General features: G+C 40.9%; 1 protein-coding gene across 2 annotated transcripts in view; it reads right to left on the bottom strand.

Annotated features, from left to right (window-relative positions):
- The window catches only part of tnmd (tenomodulin), a 154,124-nt gene that overhangs the window by 42,972 nt on the left and 83,825 nt on the right, over positions 1–27,327 (bottom strand). The window contains exons 3-4 of one of the 2 annotated variants that reach the window (XM_078546248.1): positions 24,063–24,203; positions 18,478–18,591 (exon numbers count right to left, since the gene is read on the bottom strand). In XM_078546248.1, coding sequence (XP_078402374.1) covers positions 18,478–18,591; positions 24,063–24,203 — 255 coding nt within the window. The remainder of the gene's footprint in view (positions 1–18,477; positions 18,592–24,062; positions 24,204–27,327) is intronic. The other variant, XM_078546249.1, reaches the window with a different exon arrangement.

The raw sequence follows: 27,327 nt of genomic DNA, 5'->3' as shown, positions 1-27,327 counted from the left end.
ATGCAGAGCTGAGTATATTAAGACTGGAAACTCTCACTCTACTAGCTAAGAAATTGCAACTAATTGTTATGGCTTTTTATTCATTCACAGGCTGTGGGTGTCACTGGTAGGGCCTGCATTTATTGCCCTTCCTAATTGTCCTCAAGAAAATGTCTTCTTGAATACAATTGAGTGGCTAGCTAGGCCATTTGAGAGGGCAGTTAAGGGTCAACCAAATGTGGATCTAGAATGACATGTAGGACAGACTGGATAAGGACAGCAGACTACCGTCCCTAAAGGACATTAATGAAACAGATGGGTTTTTACGGCAATCCGATAGTTTCATGATCACCATTACTGATACTAGTCGTTTATTCCAGGTTGTATTTAACTTACTGAATTTAAATTCCCCTGTCAAATATCTCAGCTAAACGAATCTACCAGAAGATATAGTGTAAACTATATGCACTTAACATCATTCTCACACCGTAGCCTCAAAGCCCACAATACACATGTACTGAATTAGAATGCACAAATGTAACATTCAGCACATACTCGCTGAAAATTAAGTTTGACATCAGTGGACAAAAAAAACAACTAATTCGGTTAAATAAAAAAATCATTGTTTACTGTTGAGTGATTTTGTATTTGAAATTAATGGTAAACTTTAATCTAAAATACAAAACCACTCAGCAGTAAATATAATTATATTTCTTTTGTTGTGTGAAAATGAATGATTAAATGTACATTGCTTTTATTTCCCATAATTTATAAATGTAATATTTGCATATTTCAATATAAAGTGTGAAAATTTATGGATGAGATAGCTTTTACCTCGAACTTTGCGCACATGCTTTCATCTTTCATTTTCCTTCATTTTACCCTCACCTCCCCCACACTCCCAGACCCCCCACATGATCCTTCTGAAGATCCAACTCCTTGCTAAGGTTCAGTTTGAGGGCTGCAGGTTGGTAAGGCGGCTGTTCATGTTTGGGTCTTGGAGAGTTGTGGCCTCAGAGGCAACATGCCAGTCCTGGAGGTTGGGGGGGAGCACGGGGAGGAGGAGAGGAACACCAAGACCTGCCAAAGTAGAGGTCGACAATCGGGAGTGGGACAAGTGGTGGCTGGCAGCAGCCTGTGGAGTAAATCAGGACAAAGTAGGAGCACTGGTTTGACTGCTGAGTACCCACAGATACTGACCACAATCTGCATGAGCATGCTGTGGTCATGCACAATCCAGTTGTGTGGCCCCCTGTTTACATATGCAAAGGGGCTAATGCCTGTTGCAGGCATGAGTATTGGATGCCTATGGAATATGACAGGTGGCACTCAAAGAATAAGCATGCATTTGCTTAAAGCACCATCTAATTTCTAGGCCATCTCTTTTCACAATACTTTTCATTTACCACCTTGAAATTTTTTGATGGGCACTTTCAACATCATCTAAAATTTAAGTCAGTCCGCATTGTTACCATCTTTCTTTGAAGTTGGAGTTTTTACCCACTGTTGCACTCCAATGGGACCAACCATTTGGCTACAAACTTGAGCAATGAGTTGCTTGAGTGTCACTCTCCCGTCATTAAAAGCAAGCTGTACCTATACTTCTTTTTCATTACAAAGCACAGCAGAGACCGAGGATCAAAATCCAGGAAATTTCTGGTCGTTATTGTTCAGCTATGCTCCTGATAAATCCATGGAACACTCTCACACTCTTAAATATCTTCTCTTGTTGAAAGGGCTGCATCCTTTATATGCTAATATTGATCTTCCTTCATGGTGCTTCTAAAGATACTTTTTTTTTGACAAAGTACTCCTGGCTCAAATTTCCTACCTTATTGATAATGGTACACATCCTGAAAATGCCTGAACAATCAATGGACCATCAACCTACAACAAGAAGCCCATCCTTCACTGCACTGTGTGACATTCAAACACTGTTTTGAGCCAGAACAGCTGAGGTAGCAGAAATACAGACAGTTGTTTGGACTAAACTTAAGCCTGCTGGGGCCTTGACTAAATCTACTAGACCTATATAATTTATGACCCATAACAGCTTAAAGAGCCATTACCTTCTTTCTCATGCATCCCTGAGCTTCATTTAAGCTCCAGTCTCTAGAGGTTGAGCGTACTTAGCCCTCAGCAGTATTCTCTGAATGATTAAAATAGATTGGGAATAGTGCAATTAGTTTTTAGGACTAAACTTGTAAAGAGGGAAGTATCCAGGTTGCTGCTTATTATGAATGCAAACTATTTTTTAATATAAAATTGATCAATAATTGCTATTGTAAAACTAAGATTCCTGAATTTAATGGGAAAAAAAACACTAGAATTTTCCCTGAAGAGTGATTGCACTCATTTAGTTGATGTAAAGTTTAAGGGGGACTTGGGCTGGCAAATAAGAGAAGGAAAGGAAAGATTTCCAGGCCTGGGGTTGGGGGGAGGGGGGTGGGGTGGGGGGAGGTGCAACTAATTGGATAGCTCTTTCATAACGCCAGCACAGGAATGATGGGCCAAATTAACACCATTTGGGCTGTATAATTCTATGCAATGATATTAAAGTAACAGAATTAGGCACATCAGTGCGAAATAGTCATCCATTTGGTGTATCCTTCGGCTGTCTGCACTGCCAAAATCTATTGCTGTCATCTGAAAATCAACTAGTAGAATCTACGTTGAGCATGACTTTCAATACTGACACCCGTGTAAATTGTCCGATAACTCACCAGTAACCATTATACACTGTGCCAATATTGAAAGTCTTGCCTATTGTGGTGGGTTGGGGCGGGAGGTGAATTTTAACTTGCCATGGTGGGCGGGTGTTGGTGCATGCAGGAGGTTAAAAGAGCAAAAGATGCCAGTGTGTTGGGAAGCCAGCAGAAACCCACGGGTCTGCCATTAACATATGTTAAAAGGCAATTGAGTTCATTTTTAACACTGGATTCTGGCACCCTCAGATCAGCCAACATCATTCATCAGTTGAAAGAGATTCCACTCTCATTAATGTTCAGCTGATATATGTAATCCCTGAAAAATTGTTATGCACATCTGTACAAGATACTCAGGAAGCTGCCATGATGCCTTCATCCTGCACCAATCAAGTCTCCTAAAGATATTTACCCTTCTGAGTAAAGTCACCAGGTGGCTTCTTGGAGGTAAGGGCTTCTGTTTAAGGACAAGGCTGATAACACCTATGAGGAACCCAGGAAAAGTACAACCAAAGCCACATGAGCACAAGAGTGGTCATTGAGCATGCACTTCAGGTGCCTGGACAGATCTTGGAGTGCCACTCAGATTGCACCAGCAAGGGAGTCCAGAATGGTGATGGTGTGCTGCGCCTTGAACAACATTGCGCAGCAGAGTGGACTTGAATCGCAGGAAGAGGAAGGTGATGACTGCTCTGCATTTTTGAAGGAGAAGGAGCAACAGGAAAAGGAACCTTATGTGGCCATGGTACCTGCAGTCACTCACTTACTAGCCGGACACAACAGCTAATCTGAGGTGATGCAGCCATTTGGCATGCCAGTGCTGTATGCACTATCTCCCCCTACTTACCCTCCACCCGCTGCAACCCCCAGCACAAAGCATTCCCACAGTCAACAACCCATCCCTCTCACTGATATCTGTTGTTTACCTTCTACTCTTGTTATACCATTTTCCTCAAGGCTGAAGACCATTTGGCAGGTGACAGTCAACAATGGGAAGGAGAGGACAACGCAGCTTTGAAATAAAGTTGTTGGTGCATAAACATTGAACGTGGAATTGCCAATTTAACAATATTAACATCCAAGTGATTACCATTGTACAACTACAAATTATTTTTCTTCCGTTTCTCTATCTCTTTTAATAGGTGCTACAACATGGCTTCAGCAGAGCTCAAGGCAGACTGCTCAGCCCCCTGCTCTGACTGCTCAGTTGCTCTTGGCCAATGTCCTCTGGTATTTGCAGCTGGTGATGGTCCTGCCAAAGACTGTCCCATCTGCACCTGTGCAGGGGCCATGGGGGACAGGAGGCAACATGTTGGCTTTGACTGAGGTGGAGGGCAAGGGGGAAGGAGTCAGGAGCACCTTGGTTGAGTCCCCATTTCAGTAATACCTTTCTCCATCTTCCCTCTCATGGCCCACCTGCACTTCCCTGGCTAACCAGAAAGTACTACATTGAAGTGTAGTAATGGCTTAGATGAGGCTTTTTTCACTCCTATATAAGCTGGCAGACTAAGTATACAGGCCATTGGTGAGGGCCATCAGACAGTTACCTGCTGCGTCTGATTCTTGATGCAGCTAGTCATGGAGGTAGACAATAATACAAAGGCCTGCAACATCATGGCACTCATGGTGGAGACAGTCTTCAATCTCTCTTCAATTATATGCGGTGCGACTGGAAATGCTGGCAGAATCTCAGAAGCTCTCATATTTTCTGCTGTTGCTCCAGAATTCTCCTCTTCGTTGATGCCTCCTGATGTTCCGCATCTGCATCCAGCTGAGTAGAGCTTGGAGGATTTTGCAGCCTCTGACAGGGATTCTCCACCTGCTCCTGCTCACTTGTGATGTGTGCCTCACCATGTGACAGTCCAACTGCCTGGCTTAGAGGCCCCACTGAGGTATGTGCATCTGAACTACAGGCAGGTGCGCATGGGTCATGTGATAGTATTTCATCAGAGTGTGTGTCCTCCTCTGAGAACTCTTCATCCTTCTCCAGCAACACCTCCTGAAGAACATTTGAAAGACCTGTGGGAGATGAAAGGCATGAATTGCAATTGATAAGGTGAAAGCATTCTAATTCCTCATTGTGCAGATCTTCAATTTTCATTGTCTGCTGACATCAAGTTAACACAACTGAGTACTATGCCATGTGGTTGTGCGATGCCTAATTCTGTCACCAGGTAGCTGGGAGACCCCATCTCTCCATCACCAAAGGCCATGCACGACGAGACTTTGTTCATCTCCAGTGTGTCCTCTTCCACAGCGGTCGCGGTTGGGTTGACTCTCTGTTCTCTGTCTCTCCCTGATGTTCAGCATTCTCTTCTGTAAGCAGAGAAAAGAGAGAATTATGAGTGAAAGAAATGAAATATTTGAGAGCATGAAATGACAACATTTGTGGAGGGTCAATGTGAAGAATAGTGTGACATTGCATTAAAATGAGGGCGAGTGTCAGTGCTGGCTGGTCAGATGGGGATATGAGAAGATGTTTTGAGAGAGATGAATGGGTGTATTTGCAAGGTTGGCCTAGGGAGTGGTATGGAGGAGAAGGCTGGTGCAGTCAGAGTTAGGGGGTTTGTGTTTGAATGTGGTTTGACACTCAGCTTTCCTGACCTGATAAGGTCACTGATCCGCTTGCCACGCTGTATCCATGAGTGAGGTACCACACTGCTGCTGCTGACCTCCTCAGCCATTTCCCAGCCACACCTCTCTCCTTGTTCTTCGAGGCAGGATTCTTCCTCCCATTCACTGGAACGGAATCTCCCTGTGGGACCTTACAGCTTGTAGCACGATGTCCAGGGGTGCATTTGAGAACCGTGGTGCAACCCTCCCTCGTTGACCACTCAAGGAGCTGTCTCTTTCTTGACGTTTGTAAAATGCTTCCATTCTGATCTTTGCAGGGTCCCTGTAAATAGTGAAGCTTCAGCAGTCACGTGCAGGTCATCATCATACCTGTCTGCACAAATTGGCCTGGAAACACGAAGGTGAGATGCTAATGGCGTGGCTCTGCTCAAACCTCCAGGTTCCTGACCCCATGTACGCCAGAACATTAAAATTCACCCCATTGTCTCTGGTTATGAGATTGCACAAAAGTGTTTGAAAAAAACAAAGCACCTCAGTTGCAGGATAATGTCTACTCATTTTTAATACATAAAAGGCTTTCTCTTTTGTAGGAGAATATTTGCTTGTAATAATTAAGAATTTAGCATATTAAGTAATGTAAACCATTCATGCCTGATAAAATATTGTGTGTTGAATGCAAGTAAATAATAAATCCTTGTCCTCAAGAAAGAAAAAGAACTCTATATGAGTCTTTTCCTCCCCAAATTGAACAAATGTTTCCAGTTCTTTTTTTTTTGCTTGTTTTGGGTGATTATTATTAAATCAGTATAATAAATCTATTGACATAAAATGAGGGTTTGGGAGAAGCAGTGAATACTGATAGTTACATGAAGATGTACAAGCATGTCAAAATACAGCTGCATACAAAAGGACAGCAAGGAAAATGAGCTCTTTTTCTGTGTGGAATTGAAGAATACATGCAATAATGCAGAGAGCATTAGATAACGGGAACTTGGGCTGAGAATTGAGAGAAAAAGACAAATGTATTGATCTATGGTAGCAGAATAAGGTACACTCGAGAACTAGTTATATATCCGATGGAAAATGGGGATTCTTGGGAAATTATTAAAGAGCATAGGAAAAACAAAAACGAAGGAAAATAAAGAAGTCAGGGCAGAGAGCTGTGCTGAATTATTTAAATTAATAGAAATATTAACTTGATTTATTTGAGTTTTAGGAAATCTAAGTGTGAAGAAATAGTTGACATGATAAAGGAGCAATAATTTGTAAGGAGGAGTTACAGAGCAATGTCTTTAAAAAATGATAACCAGGCTTAAAAAAGAGAAGCCATTGGTAGGCATGTGGAGAAAATGTGATAAACTGTGAGTGAGGAGCCAAGGTCTGTCCTGTAAAGGCAAAAGGCCATTTACTAGAATAGCCTTCAGTAGAACCTGTACTTGTCAATAATGGTAATCTAAATTCTAAGACAAATGTATAAGGAAATGGTTAGGTAAGTAGGAAAGAAGCATAGAATTAGTCTGGTCCGTTGCTGTTGTGTGGCAGGAAATGAAATAAACCCCTGATTATAGAATTGTAGAGAAAACAGCAAAGTATACTGAAAACGGAATGGGGCTTGGAGAAGGCATAGCTGTTTAATAAGGCAAGGCAATTCCTGAATAAACAGGATTAAGAAATTTAGGCCTAGGTTTGTGAAGACCAAGAGGGAGAAAAAAATCATGAAAGGGAGAACAAAATCTAGGATAAATAAATATTTATGATTAAAGAGTTTTGGTGTTTACAAAGAGAATATAGATTTAAAAAAAAAAATCATGATTAATAACATGATGAATGAAAAGGAGTGCTAGAGTAATGAAGGGAGAGCAATTAATGGGCTGGGTGAGCTATGAGAAGTTAGATATAATGAACCTCTATGAAATTGGAGGATATCATTTTCAATTAGCCAGGTTCAAAATGTTTAAAATAATTAAGTAAATGGGCAGAATTCAAATAATGGCTAAATGATTGCTTTTGAGTGCAACCAATATCAAATGAGTGCAAATAAACACTGTTGTACACAAATGATGTCAAACTTTTCAGGTAGGGAAAGATAGAGTAATGGTAATCTAGAACTCTCTCCCTGAAAAGCTGTTAAGGCTTGGACATTTGAAAAATTCAGAGTTGAGATAGATCTTTGCTGGACATGGGTATTAGGAGTTATGCGACCAAAATGGGTAGATGGAGTTAAGATTCACATCCATCATGATCTAATTGAATGGCAGAACAGGCTTATGCAAAGCGGATAGGAAGTGGAGGAGGCCAATGAATGGTGGTCATTCGAGTTGGACAGCTGCGAGTTGCAGAATAATACCCTGGGAACATTCCTGACCGCTTCTGTTTAGGAGATTTGCAAATGATCTTGATATTAAAATTACAATGTCTACGTTTACGAAGATACCAAATTGTGTAGAGCGAAATCTGACTGAACTCTATAAAGGATGGCCAACCTGCTCTGTCACAATACTAACTAGGCGGGGAAGATAAAATTTTACTCCTGTGTATCTGAGTGAGACAGAAAATTCAAAGAATTTGTGGGAACATGGCTACCAGATGGAGCAATTTATAGAATTGCCATCGAAAATGAGGAGTAAAACATTGATAAGTAAATCCAGAGATGGTCTAGGAGTGTTAGTTGGCAATGTAACATCACATTGTAGGCTACCAGTTGCAAATGCAAATTAAATATTGGAATGGATAAGTTTCATTCTCAGATATACAGTAGAATGGTAGCCATTCTTATTGGAACATTACTGCATTTAAACACAGAGCATCAATACAATTATGGGCATCACATTTTTAAAAATTGCTGAATTTAACTCAAAGCATTGGGGCTGAGTGGGGTGAAGGAGGGAGTTGAAGTCCCCAAGGATCTCCTTGTGTGAGATCCAAGCAATTTAAGTCCTGGGCCTTATTTACATTTCTCTGAACTATCCCTCAAGCAAAGCTGAGGGGACTGATGGTAGAGCTGGCAGAGGGGAGTTAGGATTAAGCGGGAAACTGATATTGCTGGGGTCCCAAGGGATCGATCCCCTGGCAAGGTAAATGGGGCATGGGTGGGAGAGGTCTGGGCTAGTTGCTGCCTGGGAAGTGGGGAGGGCAGGGGTTTGGAGCCAGGGAGAGCACGGCTGAGCTTTGCTTGCTGGGCCCATAAGAGCACGTCTGCTCTCCATGGGATGTAAGGAACTGCAACAAAATGTTTTTTAAAAAATTCAAGCCTGATCCTGGCAATTAAAATCATATTGTGGCGCTGATGTTGTTATCTGGCTGTGACTTTCCCACTTTTAGTTAGGCCTGCCTGGGGTGACTATTCTGCTGCTAGAACCCTGGCGGTTAAAATGCTGAGTAGTTAGAATGCATTGGGAACAAAGTACAGCCCCACCATTGCAATTATTTGTTCACACTGGGTTAAAATAGGAACAACAGACAGTGGAAAGGATAGAGTGAGGGACATCAAAAGCTATTCTTGTTTTGAGTTCACTAAACTATGGAAATAGGAAAAGGAAACCGAATTTACTCCCACTGGAAAAATGATGAACAGCCTTTCCTCTTGTGGGAACGTCGATGTCTCGGGGTCATTAATTTAAAATTGTCAATAAGGGAGTGTGCAGAGAAGATGGGAGGAAATCTTTAATGCAGAGAGCTGTTAGAGCATGGAATGCTTTGCCATGGGGAATATTTAAGGCAGAAAGCATTGCATATTTTAAGGGAAAAGAAGATAAATATTTGAAGTAGAAAATGATACATGGCTATAGGGAGAGAACAAGATTGTAAAAGAGGCACAATTCCCTAACCTAGAGAGCTTTGGAAAATTCAGACTAATGTATCTGCAGTTTCTTGACCTCTTTATTTTAAGTTCGAATGCTACCCTTATTTTTAGTACTTGGGTCACCAATAAAATAAAACATTGTTTGGAAGCATTTACAGTAAACATTTTGAGTGCTTTTGTTTCTCTTGTCGTGCTTACTAGTTATTTTAATAGTTGTTTGCTTGGGTGTTGGTTCTTTATCAGTAGTTTTCATACTTGCTTGCTACGTGTTCATTGGTACCTTCCCCACCTGCTCAGTTGTGATTGTTTGCTGTTTTAATGAATATATCAGGTACAAGTCTGATCTTTGCCTGCTTGACACTTTGGAGAATGATGCTTTTCAGTGTGACACTGTGAGAGGGTAATTTTAACCCAACTCATTGGGAATGAATCCCATGGGATTAGGGGGACATCAACCAAGTGCAAAATTGGGCAGGATGTAAAACCAGCATTGCATCCAATCCTGATAAGGTGGTTAGTTTAAAATTACCCCACCCTTATGTCATTATAATGGGGTGGGCAAAAGGGAAATTCCCACTTGTACAACCTAGAACTAAATTGTATTTATAGTTTTTCAAAAACATAATAGATATAATAGATATAAGCGGCAGGATTTTCTGGCCCTGCGCGCTGCTGGGATTGTCCGGTCCCGTTGAATCTCCTGTGGCGGGTCCCAACTCGGCAGGGCTGGAAAATTCCGGCCAATGTTTCAGAAACAGGATGCTGGAAATCTGAAATAAAAACAGAAATTGCTGGAAAAACTCAGCAGGTCTGGCAGCACATGTAGGGAGAGAAACAGAGGGCGGAATTGTCCCAGATTTGCACTTAGTGCGATAGCGGGCAGGTAAAACGATATTTCACCGTGCGCAAACATCTCAGTGCTTCCAGCCCAGGACTGCTGCACAGAACCCAAGGCCCTGAAAGACAAGGAGGCTGCATCCCTCAGGTTCAAAGATGTGCACGGCACTGAGCACGCATCACACCTGCGGGCAAGGACGATTCCACCGAGAATTAATATTTTGAGTCTGTATGACTCTTCTTCACAGCCGGAGAAAGATAGAAGCCCATCACATTTCTATGTCTCTTCAGCTCTGTAGATCTAATGGTTGGGATTTTCCAGTCCTCCTGCGGCGTGTTCCCCTGCAATGGAGCTGGTGAACCATTGAAATCTCCATTCACATCGGCAGGATCTTCTGATCCCACCGGCCTGAGGGGCTGGAAATCCTGGCCCATGTTATGATCTTATGTGCTTTGACATAGAGAGAGTAGAGCCAATTAGAGACCAACCAAAAAAATTAACTTGTGTGGAGGCAGGAGGTATGGACATGGTTCTTAATGAATACTTTGGCCCAGGTTTTTGCTTCCTGGTTTGGTGCCCAGAGACAGAATTCACAGCTCTGCAAACCCGACCTTTAAAAATGGCAGCCTGCAGTTGGGATTTTTGTTCTGAGGGGGCGGGCTGGATCAGAAGCCGGCTGCACAGAAGGTCTTCCTCTGTGCTTCAAGTTATTCTAAAAAAAGGTTAAAACAAAAAATAGCCCTCCAGCCCTCACTGCTCACCCCAAAAACTCCCCATGCGCCATCCATGCCAACCTATGCCATCTCATGCCCCCACCCACTCACCATGGTATGTTATATCCTTAAAACCGTCCATACCCCTCTAACCACCCTCCCTTGCCCATTAGAGACCCTATGACAACTTAGTGCCAACTCATAAAAACAAAAAACTACGGATGCTGGAAATCCAAAACCAAAACAGAATTACCTGGAAAAACTCAGCAGGTCTGGCAGCATCGGCGGAGAAGAAAAGAGTTGATGCTTCGAGTCCTCATGACCCTTCAACAGAACTGAGTAATATTAGGAGAGGGGTGAAATATAGGCTTATATTTTTTTTGTTTTATCAGTTTTTGTTTTAGTGCCAACTCATGCCAAGTTCATGTCTCCCCACCCAAAACCCTTTGCCCTTACCCCTTCCATGCCAACTCACGTAGTATGCTTTGACAGCTTGACAGTTATTTGACAGCTTGACAGTTCCTTGACAGCTTCAACAGTTCCAAAGAGTTTATGCATTCTCATTTTTTTTTCATTCATTCACGGGATGTGGGCTTCACTGACTGGGCTGGCATTTATTGCTCATTCCTAGTTGCCCTTGAGAAGGTGGTGGTGAGCTTGCCTTCTTGAACTGCTGCAGTCCATATGGTGTAAGTACACCCACAGTGCTGTTAGGAAGGGAGTTCCATGATTTTCATCCAGCAATGTGAAGGAATGGCGATATATTTCTAAGTCAGGATGGTGAGTGACTTGGAGGGGAACTTGCAGGTGGTGGTGTTCCCATCTATCTGCTGCCCTTGTCCTTCTAGATGGTAGTGGTCATGGGTTTGGAAGGTGTTGTCGAAGGAGCCTTGGTGAATTCTTGCAGTGTATTTATGCACAATCATATTTACTTTTAACAAATCCAAAGGATACCATACCTCTCCCAATGGTGTCCCAGGACCATATCCAAAGGAGTCTCTTACCTTTCCAAAGAGGTACCCTGATTATCCAAATAAATCCGCCATGTTCAGCCCTCCACTTACCTGGTCTAATCTGCACACTCTGGTTTTCAAACTCCCAGACGACCAAAATACCGCTTCAGTGGGGGCAGCTGGTGATTTAAATGGACAGCTGCCTCTGTAAACTACGTATTTTAAAAATATTATTCGTTATTGGGACATAAGCGATGCTGGCTAGGCCAGCATTTATTGCCCATCCCTAACTGTCTTTGCATTTAAGAGTCAACCACATTGCTGTGGGTCTGGAGTCACATGTAGGCCAGACCAGGTAAGGACGGCAGATTTCCTTCCTTAAAGATTATTTGTGAACCAGATGGGTTTTTACGACAATCGACAATGATTTCATAGACATCATTAGACTTTTAATTCCAGATTTTTTAATTGAATTTAAATTCCACCTTCTGCCATGAGGTTTATTGAAGTATACAACATTATGAAGAGCCTAGGATGAGTGGACAGGAAGGACTTGCTTCCATTAGAGGTAAAACAACCAGGTGACATAGATGTAAAGTAATTGGTGGAAGGATTAGAGGGGAGTTGAGGATTATTTTTTTCAACCAGAGAATGGTGGAGATCTGGAACTCACTGCCTGAAAGTGTTGTTGATGCAGAAACTGTCATTGCATTAAAAAATCCTTGGATATGCATTTGAGGTTCCGTAACCTCCAGAGTTGTGGACCAAGATCTGGAAGTAGGATTAGGCTGGTTAGCTCTTTCTCGGCTGGCTCAGACATGATGGGCCAAATGGCTTCCATCTGTGCCATAATTCTTTTGAGAATTTTCCATTTTTACTTAACAGAAGACTTGATCTTAAGTTATAAATTTTCTTGCTCAATTAGGATGATTTGCCAGAATTCAACTTTTAGTTTAGGCAAATAGGCAAAAATGGATTTATTGCCTTACTTGTGGGTACTTGAATGTTTTGTGCTTTTTTAAAAGCAGTATCCTTTGAGTGGTGATATAGGTATAAACTGGATACTTTTTCCAGCATGGTCAATGTTTATCATTCCCTTGTTAGATGGGTTAGTTCCATGATGGGGCTGGTATTTATTGTCATGCTGAGGATGTCACAGTCACATGGAAAATGCTGGATGGACCACTAGGTCTTTCCCTTTCCATTATGGTTTGTGTGTAAGTTTTTAAAAAGATCAATATTTTAAGATTAGGTGAAGGTTTTGGGTCTGCTTTGATATTCTTTCAGCCACAGTGACATAGTCACTCTTGTAAGAGAGCTGAGCAGCTTAGGTTTATGTGCCTGTGCTGCTTGAAATCAAATGATGCAATGGTGTGACTCAGGATTGTGACAGTATGATGCCCTTGTTATCTGCACTGAATATTGTGCCCATCATGTGTGCCCTCTATATGAAGGCAGGTTGAAACATTTGGTGAAATTTGGTTGGATGCAAAGCATTCAATTGCTTTATTTCTCCCCAAGTAATAGTCAAAGCAAATTGTCTGACTTAACAAAATCTTACTTCTACCTATGAAAAATGTGTAAAAATAAAAAATCAACTTTCCTATCCCTTTTGGATCTTTTTGACATCGTGCTTCTTTCCAGGCAATTTCCAACCACAAATGCTGAGCTCCCACATTTTTGTTTCCAGCTTCAGGTTACACAATTACATCTCACATTCTCTTCTGTAAAACCTGACTGCTCACGTATTGCCTCATGTGTTCCCAGCAAGGCGGATGGCTGTGACACTGAATTCCTCTCCATTAGTGATCCACGAGCAGACACATCAATAAAACTGGCTTCTTCTCCTTCTCTCTTGGGGTGTAGGTTTAAGTAAAACATCTGCTGCTGTTCTCAGAATGAATAGCTGCCGCCTAGGCTAATGAGCCTGGCATGGGACAATTGACCCATATTCCAACAGCTTGCAGCAGACTCCAAACCATGACCTTTCACAAACTGACCTGTCTGGTTTCTGTGTAAGGTTTCTATGTATTCAATGCCTGTATACTGTGGTCCCATTCTTTTTAAACCTTTGTCAAGTCATTTTGTTTAAAACTTAAAACCTAGTTCATTTTTAAAACTCCATTGAAGGGAAAAATGCTTAAAAATCTCAAAACGTAATGTGTGCTTATCAGAGTAATCTAGTTCTACCTACACTTTTGGAATTCACCCCCAAATTCATATAGCAAGGCAAGAAGAAGTCCTGAGTGGACAAAATCTCAAAAGCTTCATATTTTCCACTCTCCAAAATTTTAATGATATAGTCAGAAGTAAAATGTGATGATTAGCAAAAAGAACTAATGAACTATTCATTCCTGGTGAATACTCTCTGAGGATTCACATCCATACAGGAATTAAATAATGATTGTTAGTCAAAATTCCCAAAAAGAAAATTCTTTTGTGTTTTCAATGGCTGCAGGTGGTAAACCCTTGGCACATTCCACAGCTGCAGAGAGAAATTGAAAAACAAATATTTTTCAGCAGATCAAAGCTTATCATCAGTGAATTTAAGAATGGGAAGATTTTGAGGTATTCTCACTGCTGTTACAGGAATGAGTAATGGAATCCTATAAAGTGAAGGTGGGGTGGGAGCAGGGGGGGTGGGGGTGGGGAGTCTAATCAAATGCAATAAATTGGGAAGGTGCAAGGAGAGAGAGAGAGAGCAGTGGCACCAAGACTTTTATTAATTAGTACAGGGTAGCTCTAAGTTGTGCAATGTTAATTTTTTGCATGCATGCAGATCTTTGCCAGTGACTGAGCATCTGCAGGGAATACTGCGCAGGATTGTACTCCAGCATGGAGGTGTGTGAGCCTTTACTATGTTGTTTGGTGGGAAATAAAAGTGCAAAAGTGAATGTTTAATAGAACAGAGAAGTAAGTAAAAATCTATGCTAATTAAAATAAAGGAACAATGATGTATTTCGCATTGGCATTTACCAAAGAAGAACATTTTGCCAAAGTTATGTTGAATAAGGAAGTTACTCGAGTATGAGGTAAAAACTATTAACGACAGAGGTACTAGGAAAGATGGCAATATTTAAAGTAGGTAATTATCCATTCTGGATGGAACTCATCCTAGAGGGAAGTAAAGATAGAAATTGTGGAAATTGCCGGTTGCAATCTTCCAGTTCTCCTTAGACACAGGGTTTGATGCAAGAATTGCAAACATTTCCTTGTTCAAAAAAGGGGAGAAGGATAAACCTGGCAATTACATACGAATCAGATTAACATCAGTGTTGGGGAAGCTTTTAGAAGTAATACTCTGAGAGAAAATGAATAGCCAGTTGGATAAACATGGACTAATAAAGGAGAGGCAGTACAGATTTGTTAAGGGCAAATAGTGTTTGACAACTTGATTGAGTTTTTAGATGAGGTAACAGACAGGCTGGATGAGGGCAGTGCAGTTGATGTTGTGCATATAGACTTTCAAAATCTACTTGATAGAGTAATACATATTGGAGGAGATTAGACAGAGGTGTTTAAATTCATGAAGGCTTAGTTAGAGTAAATAATGATAAACTGTTTCCAATTGCAGAAGGGTCGATGATCAGAGGGATCAGAGGTAAGGTGCTGGCAAAAGAACCAGAGGCAACTGGAGGAAAAGCTATTTTTGGCAATGGGTAGTTAGGATTTGGAATACACTGCCCAATAGAGCGATGGAAATATATTCGGTCGTAGCTTTCAACAGGGAATTGGATAAATACTTAAAGGAGAAATAATTGCAGGGATATGAGGAAAGAGTTCAGTTATGCGCTTTGAAAGAGATGATATGGTATGCCAAATGTCCTCTTTTTGTGCTGTCCTGTTCTCTGATGATCAAGAATGCTGCAGATAATGAAATAAAGGCCTGTTTTTCATGGATACAAGTACAAGCACCTAATGCAATGCTAAATGGTCTCTTGTTCTTTTATTGATATTTACTAAGGGTTTCGCTGTCTTTCTTTAGAGCCTCCCCATGTGTAGTTAAAAGGTCTCATAGCAACATAGGCCAATTGTTCCCTGTTACACCATTCAATTAGATCATAGTTGATCAACTCAGCTTACCTGTCTTTGATCCATATCTCCCAATACCCTTGCCTAACAAAATTTTATTTCTCTTACTCTTGGAACTTTCACTTGACCCAACACCCGCAACCTTTTGGGGAGACAGTTTGTTTCCTCTCCACCTCAAACCAAATATCAGCATCTCAGCAGAGGACAGCCAAGATGTCTCAGTGTGTGCGTGTGTGCGCACATCTGTTTCTGCGTATTAGAACATGCAAACATAGGGGAGATGGAAGTGCAGTGGGAATGTCACTGGACTCATAATCCAATAGCTCAGGCTAATGCTCTGGAGACACAGGTTCAAATCCCACCAAGGCAGCTAGTGAAATTTAAACTCAATTAATAAAATCTGGAATTGAAAACTAGTGTCAGTGATGGTGCCCTGAAACGATCATCCATTGCTGTAAAAATCTATATGGTTCACTAATGTTCTTTAGGGAAGGAAGTCTGCCATCCTTACCTGGCCTAGATGTGACTCCAGACCCACAGCAATGTGGTTGACTCTAAACTGTCCTTCGAAATGGCCCAGCAAGTTAAAGGGCTATTAATAATGGAGAACAAATAGCAAAGCTTACATCCCATGAATAAATAAATGCAAAGTAAGGTGGTAAGAAAGGGAAATTGTACAGTCTAGTAAAGGATCAAAGCTTACAGTGAAAGGCTCCAGCAATAGTTTCAAAGAAAACGCATTTATCAAGATAAATCAGGAAATATTGGTGAGGTGACTTAATTGGTAGCATTAACGTCTCTGTCTGAGTCTCCACTCCAGGACTTGAGCACAACAATCAAGGCTGATGCTCCATGCAGTCCTGCACTGTTAGAGGTGCTGTCTTTCAGATGAGACATTAAGCCAAGTCCCTCCCTATCTGCTTTCTCCGTCAGACACAAGAGCTCCCACTATTTCGAATAAGAACAGGGGAGTTATCCCCGGTCTCATGGTCAATATTTATCTTGCAGTCAACAACACAACAACAAAATGTTTGGTCATTACCACATCATTGTTTGTGGGAGCTTGCTGTCAGCATTATGGCTGCCGCATTCCCTACATTACAAAAGTGACTACACTTCAATAGTATTTCATTGGCCGTAAAGCACTTTGAGATGTCCGGTGGTTGTGAAAGGCACGATATAAATGCAAGTTTTCTTTCTCTAGGTTACGTCAAGCTTTGTTTTAAAATCTGTGGTTTGTATATGTTTTGAGTATCTTAAGGGTTTGGCCTGATAACAAGCCTTAGTTCTTAGTGAAACTACAGGGAACAAAGCAGGGAGAGAGCCTTCCTCACCACCATGAAGTTTTACAGCACTAATATTAAGGGTCAGGTTATTATTTGAAGCCCCAGAGGTTGGAGTGACACAGAGAGCAAATACAAAGAGAATTAAAAAAAAAAGAGAAGAGCAAACGAACTTGAATGAAAAATCTCTGTAAATAATTAAAAATTAGGTGAGGTAAAAGCATTTTGAGGAGTGATTTGTATTTCCAGAAACAGTAATTTGAACAAATTTAAACGCTGCGTCAGCAGTGTGTACCATCTACAGGATACACTGCAGCAACTCACGAAGCTCCTTTGACAGCAACTTCCAAACCCACGATCTTTACCACCTAGAAGGACAAGGGCAGCTGACACATGGGAACACCACCACCTGCAAGTTCCCTTCTAAACCACACGCCATCCCACCTTGGAACAATATCGCCGTTCCTTCGCTGTCACTGAGTCAAAATCCAGGAACTCTCTTCCTAACAGCACTACCTACAACACATGGACTGCAGCAGTTCAAGAAGGTGTCTCACCAGCACCTTCTCGAGGTCAATTAGGGTGGGCAATAAATGCTGGTCTATCCAGTGACGCCCACATCCTGTGAAAGAATACATTGAACAAAAAATATGTATTATTTTCATGGTCAAAACGAATTGACTTTTCTCCTGTCTTATATTAAACAGAGGACAATATCACTGCAAGTTATAAATTTCTCCACTTGTGTACTGTGGACTGAGTAGTGAGGTATTGCTGTCTAACATCTATTGTGTGTGTGAAATTTTTGGGACATAAAAGAAACACTTATTAAAACAGTTTCTGTGAGAGATGTCAATAGAGCAATTTCCAACTGAGAGTACCCAGATTGGCATGAAGTTAGTCATAGCATAGGTGTGATGTAGAATGTATTAAAACCCACTTCACTCTGTCCCAACAATGAGTCTTCACCTTAGTCTTAAACAAAACAGCCCAATTCCTCCAGTAAATGATCCCACTTCCCATACTAGTTTCTTATGTTTCTAAAACGGATAGGAGCTGCAAAGATTTCCACTCCAATGTCCAATTGTTACGAGGAAAGTATTTACATATCCTAAATGGGCAGTGGTGAAAAAGCACAAACTCTCCAGAAATGCACGCACATGACCACTATTAGCCTTGTAAGAACTGCTGAGAAAAGATTAAGGTGGTTGTCTTGGTAACAATTTGTTTTCATTGGGCTACATCTGTGTGGGATTCTGTGATGTGTGCATGAAACAGTCTTTGCGCAGTTACAGAATTGATGATCAGCTCAGAATTTTTGAACATATTTTGCTATTCAATCCAACGCCTGCCATATTCCAAAGTGCTGCATGACTCCTCCTTCGATTTCCGAAAGAGTTTGTCATCTTTCGGTATATTTTGTTGTCAGAATCCATCTGCAGAAATAATATTCCAGCCATTTTGAAATGATATTGATGCAGAATGAGAGAAATTGTTGATTAAAGCTTTTTTTCATGTGTACACTGTAGCCCCAGAAGGGTTAAGCATTTATTGCACCTAGTAGGAATGACTAGGAACTGGAAGTCCTTCATACCTACCAAACTAATCAATTCTTCATCATTCTTGATGGGCGCAGTATTGGGAAGAATAATTTTGTTTTGGCTTTTGATGTAACATTTTTCTCCTCCAGCGAACCGTATCCCTGTTAGTCCCTAAAAAAAAATGTAATTTGTTCTTCATACTGTACAGACGTGATGTGTTAGCAAAGCAAAATAAAAAATATTAAAGTAACAGTAGCAATTGTTTTTTTAATAGTAAAACATAAATGTGCACCAATGCCTGAAGGTGCCAAAGACACACAGACCTCCTTCCTTCTGACGTTATGGTTGATGAATTTGACACAATACTTGGCACAATTCAGTGAACTAATATAATAGTCAAAAAAAAACCCGTGGAACGCAGCATGCTCATTCATGCTCGTTCCGCCTAACGTTTTCAGCGGAATGTTTCTTCGGTTCATTTGAGAAAGGTAACATGTGTTTTCTTTGAATATGCACATTTTAATGTATGAGCTAACAATAGTACTGCCGCGTGCAGCTTTCCTGGGTGTTAGTGGAGAGCTGCAAACTCCGAGGTGGCGAGGAAAAAGTGGCGGCTGTGGTGATAATGTTTGCATGCTTTTGAAGGCAGCTTAGGAGCTCCTCGACCCCCACTGCTCTGAAGTCTGTGAATCCGACTGTGGAGTGCAGGATGGAAAATAGCTCAAGTGTAACTGTTTGTAGCTGGTTTCAGTAAAGAAGCTCTGCAAGAGCTGGTGGGCACAGTCATGGATGTTGTAGCACATTTCTGGTGGGCAAGGATAGTTACCTGAGAAGAATAGAAGGAAATAACCATGGCAGTTTGTTCCTAATAGTGTCAATGCTGTCCTCTTCATTCATTCAGAGGAGTTGGCAGCAGGTCATGAAGAAGATGCATTGTTTAAGGAGAAGCAGAAGGGTAAGGCATCATTAAGTGGGACCACGGGCCATACATTCACAGGGGAGAAAATTGTCGAAAAATATATATACATACAAAATACAGTTTACGAAGATTGAGAAATGTTAACATAATTGTAGCAAGGGATGGAACTGTGCAGGAGGCCAAGGTGAGAGTGAGAGTGGAACAGAGAATTAAAATGGCAGACAACCCAAAACTTAGGGATGAAAGCAATGGGGCTTTGCGAATGATATTATGAAGGTCATATTGGGAGAGGGAATTTGTTGCAGGAAGTAATTTCCATGAGTCAAGTCGACACATCTCAAACCTCACAAGCTTCATTAAAGGAAAAGCCAATCATCACATCATTAGAAGAAACAGGGTGGAACAGGTAATGGTTGGATCTCTGAACCATAAATTACCGAGCTCATATGAAGAAGTTAATACAAGAGCAAAATGCTGCAGATGCTAGAAGTCTAAAATAAAAGCAGAAAATGCTGGAAAAACTCAGCAGACCTGCAGCATCTATGGAGCAAGAAACTGCATTAACAGGTCAGATTTTCAAAGGGTCATTGGATCAGGACCCAGTGCAGGCAGGAATTAAAAATCATGGCCTAGGAGATCGTCTTGGAACTCTGACACCTCCGGGACAGTTTTGAATTATAAAAGCCGTGGGGGTGGGGGGCAGGGGGTACAATGGTGGGGTGGGAGAATGGCGGAAGGAATGGGAAACCTGCCGCCAATTAACTGCTGATCAAGATCATTTACAAGCTCATTAAAGGACTTGCCAGTTTGAGATTTGAATATTTAAATGTTTTTTTCTAGCAAGCCCAAACAGTCTTGTGTATGTTGGTGCACAGCTGTCAGGTTCACGTCGGGCCTTGGTATATTGCTTTGCATTAGTCTTTAATTGTACTCTGTGGGACCATCCAGAACTGGCATGGGCACTGTTCCTATCCATCTTATCTATGGCTGCTTTCCAACATGTTCCACCTCAAACTGCCTGCTCTAACAGGCAAGAAAGTGGCAGCCACCAACATGGCTGCCACCTGCTTATGCTGCTGCTGCCAGGTAGACAGCTCTTATCTCCTGGAAGGGCTCAGCACCTCCAATTGGGCTCCTAGCTCACCTCATGGCTAATTAGGCCTTTTGAATTTTGGGGTTGGGACCTGGGATTCATCTGGATGTTGGGTTCTTGACCCCCACATTGGAAACTCAACCCACATTTCAAGTCAGTGGTCCTTTGTCACAACTAGGAGTCCTCTGGATGTGCAAAACATACCCTTTAACCTCATCCCTTCTCACTGTCCAAGATCCCAACCACTCCTTCCAGGTGAAGCAGTGATTTATTTGTACTATTTTCATGCATTCATTCTTCATAGTGCGGTCATTCCTACATTGGGGAGATCGCTTTGCAATTCACCTTCATTTAGTCATCAAGCATGATACTAAGTTTTGGGTTGCCTGCCATTTTAATGCTCTGTTCCACGCTCACTCTCACCTTGGCCTCCTGCACTGTTCCAATGAAGCTCAGCATAAGCTCGAGGAAGCTTTCATCTTTCTTAAGCTTAATAGCCTTCTGGTCTCAACTTCAACAATTTCAGATCATTATTTCTGCCCACTCCCATTTTTTTTTGTTGAGAGCTGTTGGTGGTGATGCTGCTTTCCCACATATACCTGTTCTGGACACATCCTTTATTTCTTTACTTGTCCAATTAACATCTCTTTTTGTATTGCACCATCATCCCTTTTGTAATTTACTCCCTCTTGGCTTCCACCCTATTATAGTCCTTCCCTTTCATTCTTGCTTCCTGTAGTGTTCAATTCTTCTGTGTTTGATTATGTGAGTCTGATAACTGATCTATGCTCACTGTGTTTAATTGGTTAAGCCTGGCTGTGGACTCACAGAGATAAGTAAACACACAGAAGTTGCTAGAAGCTAGAACTGGGATAAGCAATTTTGTGATTGCAGAGATATTCTAAAACTGTTGTAAATAAACCTGTTGCAAACTTAAAAACTAGTGTCATCTCTGCATTCCTCTGAGATCTATAAAATGTATAACATCTTTCCTCCCCCTTTCTCTGCCTTGTTTAAAAATTGTTACTTCTCTAAGCACTCTCAGTTCTGATGAAGTATCACCAAAAAGAAATGTGTCTCTCTCCACAGATAATGCCTGAGCTACTGAGTGTTCCAAGCATTTTCACTTTTTATTATTGAAGAAATTATTTTTAAGAGTGTCATCATTACAGAGGTAATTTCATGATTGTATCTCTCTTCCCCATCAGGGAAGCTTTACTTGAAGCCAGTGTGGGACAAAAATTGGACAGCAGCATTTCAACCCCAATCCTCCAGTTATCATAGCTCTCTGCATGAGATCATAGAATTATATTTCAGTTTGTCATTCTTTCACAATATAGGAATGAAAAGTTTGGTGAGCTATTGAAGCCAGTGAAAATAAAAATGGGGGAGAGGTATATTGAGCTGCTAATTCGCTATCTCCCATTTGACGCTATCATACAATGTCAGGATCTCCTCCAGGCAGTCCACAATCAATAAATGGCAAAGCGGTATACCATGATTATAATTATGTCTGAAGAAAAGTAATCACTTCCGATAGAGAGCTCACTTGAAAAACTGATCAATGGGCAAGTATCATATGCTGGTGTCCCGATGTGCAGTGCTCTTAGTGCTGAAATATATGTAGCAGTCTAAATGGTGATATACGAACATATGAACAAGGAGCAGGAGTAGGCCATTCAGCCCCTTGAACCTGCTCTGCCATTTAATAAGATCATGGCTGATCTGGTAGTAACCTGAAATCTGCATCCCACCTACCACTGATAACCTATCACCCCCAAGCTTACCAAGAATCTATCCACCTCTGTCTTAAAAATATTCAAAGGCTCTGCTTCAACCACCTTTTCAGGAAGAGAGTTCCAAAGATTCACAACCCTCTGAATGAAAAAATTTCACCTCACCTCTGTTTCAAATGGGTGACCCCTTATTTTTAAACAGTGTCCCCTAGTTCTATATTTTTCCACAAGAGGAAACATCCTCTCCACATCCACCTTGTCAAGACCCCTCAGGATCTTATATGTTTCAATCAAGTCACCTCTTACTTTTCTAAACTGCCTAGTCTGTCCAACCTTTCCTCATATGACAATCCGCCCATTCCAGGTATTATCTGGTAAACCTTCTCTGAACTGCTTCCAATGCTTCCAATGCATTTACATCCTTATTCTTGGGTTGTGGACATTGCTTGCTAGGCTGGCATCAAATACCCATTTTGAGTTAACCTGAGCAGGGGTTAAATGATGTAAATGATTGCCTCCTGAGTGGACAGGCAAACTCCAAAACAGCTGACCCATAACCTGTTGCCAGTGGAAGCTCCCTGCAGTGACCTATTCTGCCATTCACAGTGCATTTAGGTGACTGTCTCTTATTGCCCTCTGTGGCGAGCCTCCATCCTTTTGGAATTGGTCAGGTAGCCGGTCCTATTGTGGACTTGTTGCCTAGAGTGTGTCTAACTGCAACCTGTGAACCGCCCAGCTATTGTGTGATGAAGAACCCTCTGGCCTCATCCTTCACTAGGATATCTACAGCAATGGCTCAGTGTTATAGCCTCCAGTACTAAATGGCTCAGTCTTCTCTTCTACTTACAACTCTCTTTGTTTGAAAAGCTCTTTAATGTCAAGTAGGAACTGAGGGGATGTGGCTCAAACACCTATTTTTAAGAGATTTAAAAAAAAGATTCTGAGCATTGCCATTTGCTCCTGACATTCCACCATCCTTGACACGCAACTACTTTTTCGTAGCTTCATTAACAGCAGAATGGGGCATTTGATAGACATTTAGTTTACATAGTGTACCTAGTCACAACTTTGATTTTTTTCCTCTCTATTTAACCTGCTGTTGAATTGCTATCAATTGTTGTCTAAAAGTTCTTCATTACAGCTGCAACTTCATAGGACTGCACTGGCACTTTCTACTTGAACTACTTTATAAAATCCAAAACAAAAACAGAATTACCTGGAAAAACTCAGCAGGTCTGGCAGCATCGGCGGAGAAGAAATCAGTTAACGTTTCGAGCCTTCATGGCCCTTCGGCAGAACTGAAGGCTCGAAACGTTAACTGATTTCTTCTCCGCCGATGCTGCCAGACCTGCTGAGTTTTTCCAGGTAATTCTGTTTTTGTTTTGGATTTCCAGCATCCGCAGTAGCTTTTAGCTTATAAAATCCAAAGTGGATGGATAGCAGATTCCATTGAAGAATTGGTGATTATTATTAAGATTAAATGGGTCACCTGGCAGCAGAACCTACATGCAACAAAGTCACAAGTGACTTGTCAAGGTCAGGTTGGAAATCCTTGATTCATATTCTGTTTACACCATGATATGTATTTATATATTCTCTAAAATATCTTAGTGCTGTTTGAATTTCGTGTTGTAACTCACTTGCGTAGACAGTGGCAGAGTACATGACTGCTGCTCTCGATGAAAACTGAGCATATTATTTGGCAGATGCCAAAAGAAAATTCATTTTCACATGAATAAAGGGATTATGATTGCTTGCAATAAAGTGGTGTTCATTAGCACCTATTGATTGATTTAAGTTAACTCTGGATTTCCCTACCTGTGCATTAATTACTTGCATTACTTTCACTTGTGGGCTGAAGAAAAGGGGAAAATAGAAAATACCATTGACTCACAGTTTTAAAATCATGGATTTCCACAGACTCCTCACTACTATTTCCTGTTGTGAAGGTCTCAAAGTTGTTTCTAGCATCAATCTTCATTAAACTTTCTTTGATGGTCCCGTTGATGTTTATCCGGTAGAAGAAGTCATAAACCTGAAATCAAACATCATTTGTTTTACAATTCTAATTCCACAATGCAGTTCTAAATACTTGGTCATTTTTAAAAATTGAGTTCATGCAATTTAGCTCAGGATCTATGAAAAGAGCAAGATTTGAACCTGTTTGTCTTGATTGACCATGTCTGTGAGACTAGATTGTGTCAACTGACTAATGAAATATACATGTGTTTAAGTGTTTTAAGAAAGAAAATGGAAAGAAACAGAAAACTGATCCTGCATAATTATTTGCCTCTGGCTAATTAGACAGTTACCATGGCTCTATCATTATAACTATGACTGACAATGCCATGGAGATATTATAGTCCCAGCACATTTTAATTGCTAACCCTTTGGGGGCAATATTCTGACTTGTGGGCATGGAAGGACACTTTAGAGAGTTCTATTGTTCAGGTGGGAATGCTGGAAATTCTGCCAGCAATCAGCGAAACCACCTAAATAAATATTAGTTGAAATGAATTCATTTCTATCTTTTCAGTGATGAGAATGACCCATGTCAATGGATATGACTTCAAACCCTGATGGTAAATGCTGAAGTGTAAAGGTGGCCATATTTTGAAGAACCCCATGTGTACATGTTTTGCAAAACTGTCAATCAAATCCAAAAAAATATTCTTTGCAACTAAACAAATCTACCAGTTGCAGAAAGGTGAAATGAAGCATTGACGTCAGTTCCTCAATTCGTATCAAAAATTCCACGGCCTCATCTTAAATGATGACATGGATTCACATAGTATCTTATTACATTGAAATGTTTCTAAGCACTTCACACAAAGATTTATTTTTTTACAGATGGGTGTCATTTTGTCATATTAGAGAAATTAGTTCAATCGTATCCAGTTTGTTCTGCTAGCATAACAGGGGCTTGGTGCAAGTTAAAACATCCTAATTTGAAATATGCAGTTTGGCTTAAATTAATTGGATCTGCCTTGATAACTACTTCAATTAGTTTCCTTTTTCACTGGCATAAAAGATTTACTGCCATAGGAAACCTACACTAGGTGGATTTTCATGTGGTGCTAATAGAATGTAACAATTGAAATATTATCCCTATTATTCCTCTAAAAATTTGTTCAGACATGTTAAAAATACAAATATTCTAAACACACATCCTATAACAATCACTTTCGCCACCTCAAATCTGCAAAAAACATTAGCAACGCATATCTTTAAATTCATAGAATCACAGGATCCTACAGTAGTGAAGGAGATCATTCAGTCCATCATGTCTGTGCCAATTCTTTGAAAGCACTATCCAATTAGTCCCTTTCTCTGCTCTGTCACCAGAGCTCTGCAATTTTCTCTCCTTGTATTATGCATTTGTCCAATTTCTTCAAAAGTTACTATTGAATCTGCATCCAGTATCCTTTTAGGCAGTGAATTTCAGAACATCAAACCTTGCTTAAAAATAATTCTCCTCATCTCACCACTGACTCTTTTGGCAATGACTTCCATATCCTCTGGTTACCAACTTTTCTGCCAGTGGGAACAGTTTAACCTTATTTACTCTTATCAAAATCCTTCATGATGTGGAATGCTTCTATTAAATCTCCCCTTAACATTCTCTGTTCCAAGGGGAACAACCCAGTTTCTCTAATCTCTCCTTGTAACTCAAGTTCCTCATCACTGATAAATGTGCCAGTAAATCCCCCTCTGCACACTCTCTAAAGCCTTGATATCCTACATGAAGTGTGGTGCCTAGAATTGGAAACAAAACTCCAACTGAGGCCCAACCAGTGATTTATAAGTGTTTAGCATAACTTCTGTAGTAATTATAATTTTGGGAAATGTAGGACTGTAGCTTTAAGAATAATCCTGTGTTGTAAGATCACATGATCTGTTTAAACCAATGTGTTAACAGTACGGGAAGCCTCTACAGGAGTGTTTTTCTTTAGTTATGGAGACTGATGCACACGTGTAGTTGCTACCGCTGTCTTGTAAATAAAGTTAAATGTTTCCATTAAGAAAATTTGTCTGAAGATTAACTCTATAACAAACTGGCGACGAGGATAAATCGTACTTGGTGCTGTACCTCGCCCAGCGATTGTGAGTATCTAAGTTCGTTAAAAATAAAAGAAGATATACTCATCCAAAATGCCACAGTTTGGCAGAATCAATTCCTTTGAGCAAGCCACAGATGATTGGTCTCAATATATAGAACATCTTGCGTTCTTCTTTCAAGCAAATGAAATCACAGGGATGAAAAGAGGAGAGCAATTCTCCTGAGTATTTGTGGGAGCAAGACCTACAGTTTAATTTGAAGCTTGACGGCCCCCCAGTGCCCCAGATTCAAAGATTTTCAGTGAATTAGTGGACCTCGTTAAGGGGCATTTTCAAACCAAGCCCTCAGTCACAATGAAGAGGTTCAGGTTCAATTCACGGAATAGAGCCCCAGGGGAGACAGTTGGTACCTACATGGCAAAATTGAAACAACTAGTGGAATACTGCGATTTCGGTGAAACCCTGAATGACATGTTCAGAGATTGTTTAGTATGTGGCGTGCAGGAAGACACTATTCAGTGAAGATTGCTGGCTGAAGTGAATCTTGATTTTAAGAAAGTGTTCGAAATAGCACTGGTGATGGAAAGTGCTGTAAGGGATTCACAAGCAATTCAAGGGGTGCAAAATGGTGCCGTTCTGCTAGTCGGGTAGGAACAGTCAGCCAAAAGTGGCGCAAAAAGCCAGGACTCTGCCGCGAAGCAGGAACTGCTCCCACTAACCAAAAAATGAGAGGAAACAGTTTAGCAACTAAATCGAAAAATAACTTTCATCAACGTGGAAACAATCAGTCTTCTAGCAATTGATAATTTTAAAAAGTAGAATGTTATTTTCATCACAGTAGTGGACACATAATGAGACAGTGCAAAGCGAAATTTAAACAGGCCTACAAACACCAATGAAGTCTATAGTGTAGAAGAGCCAGAAACAACCAATGCTCACATTCATTCATTATTCAACATGAAAGTTTGGAAGACAGAGCCAATATTTGTTACAATACAAGTGAATGGTAAACCATTAAAAATGCAAGTAGACATGGATGCTTCTACTACTATAATGGGAGAACACACTTTCTGATATTTAAATAAAGGTGATCAACAATT

This window comes from Cetorhinus maximus, chromosome 8 (genome assembly GCF_964194155.1).
Source record: "Cetorhinus maximus chromosome 8, sCetMax3.hap1.1, whole genome shotgun sequence".
Lineage (NCBI taxonomy): Eukaryota > Metazoa > Chordata > Chondrichthyes > Lamniformes > Cetorhinidae > Cetorhinus > Cetorhinus maximus.
The sequence above is the reverse complement of the archived record's forward strand: the minus strand, read 5'-3'. Positions and strand labels throughout refer to the sequence as shown.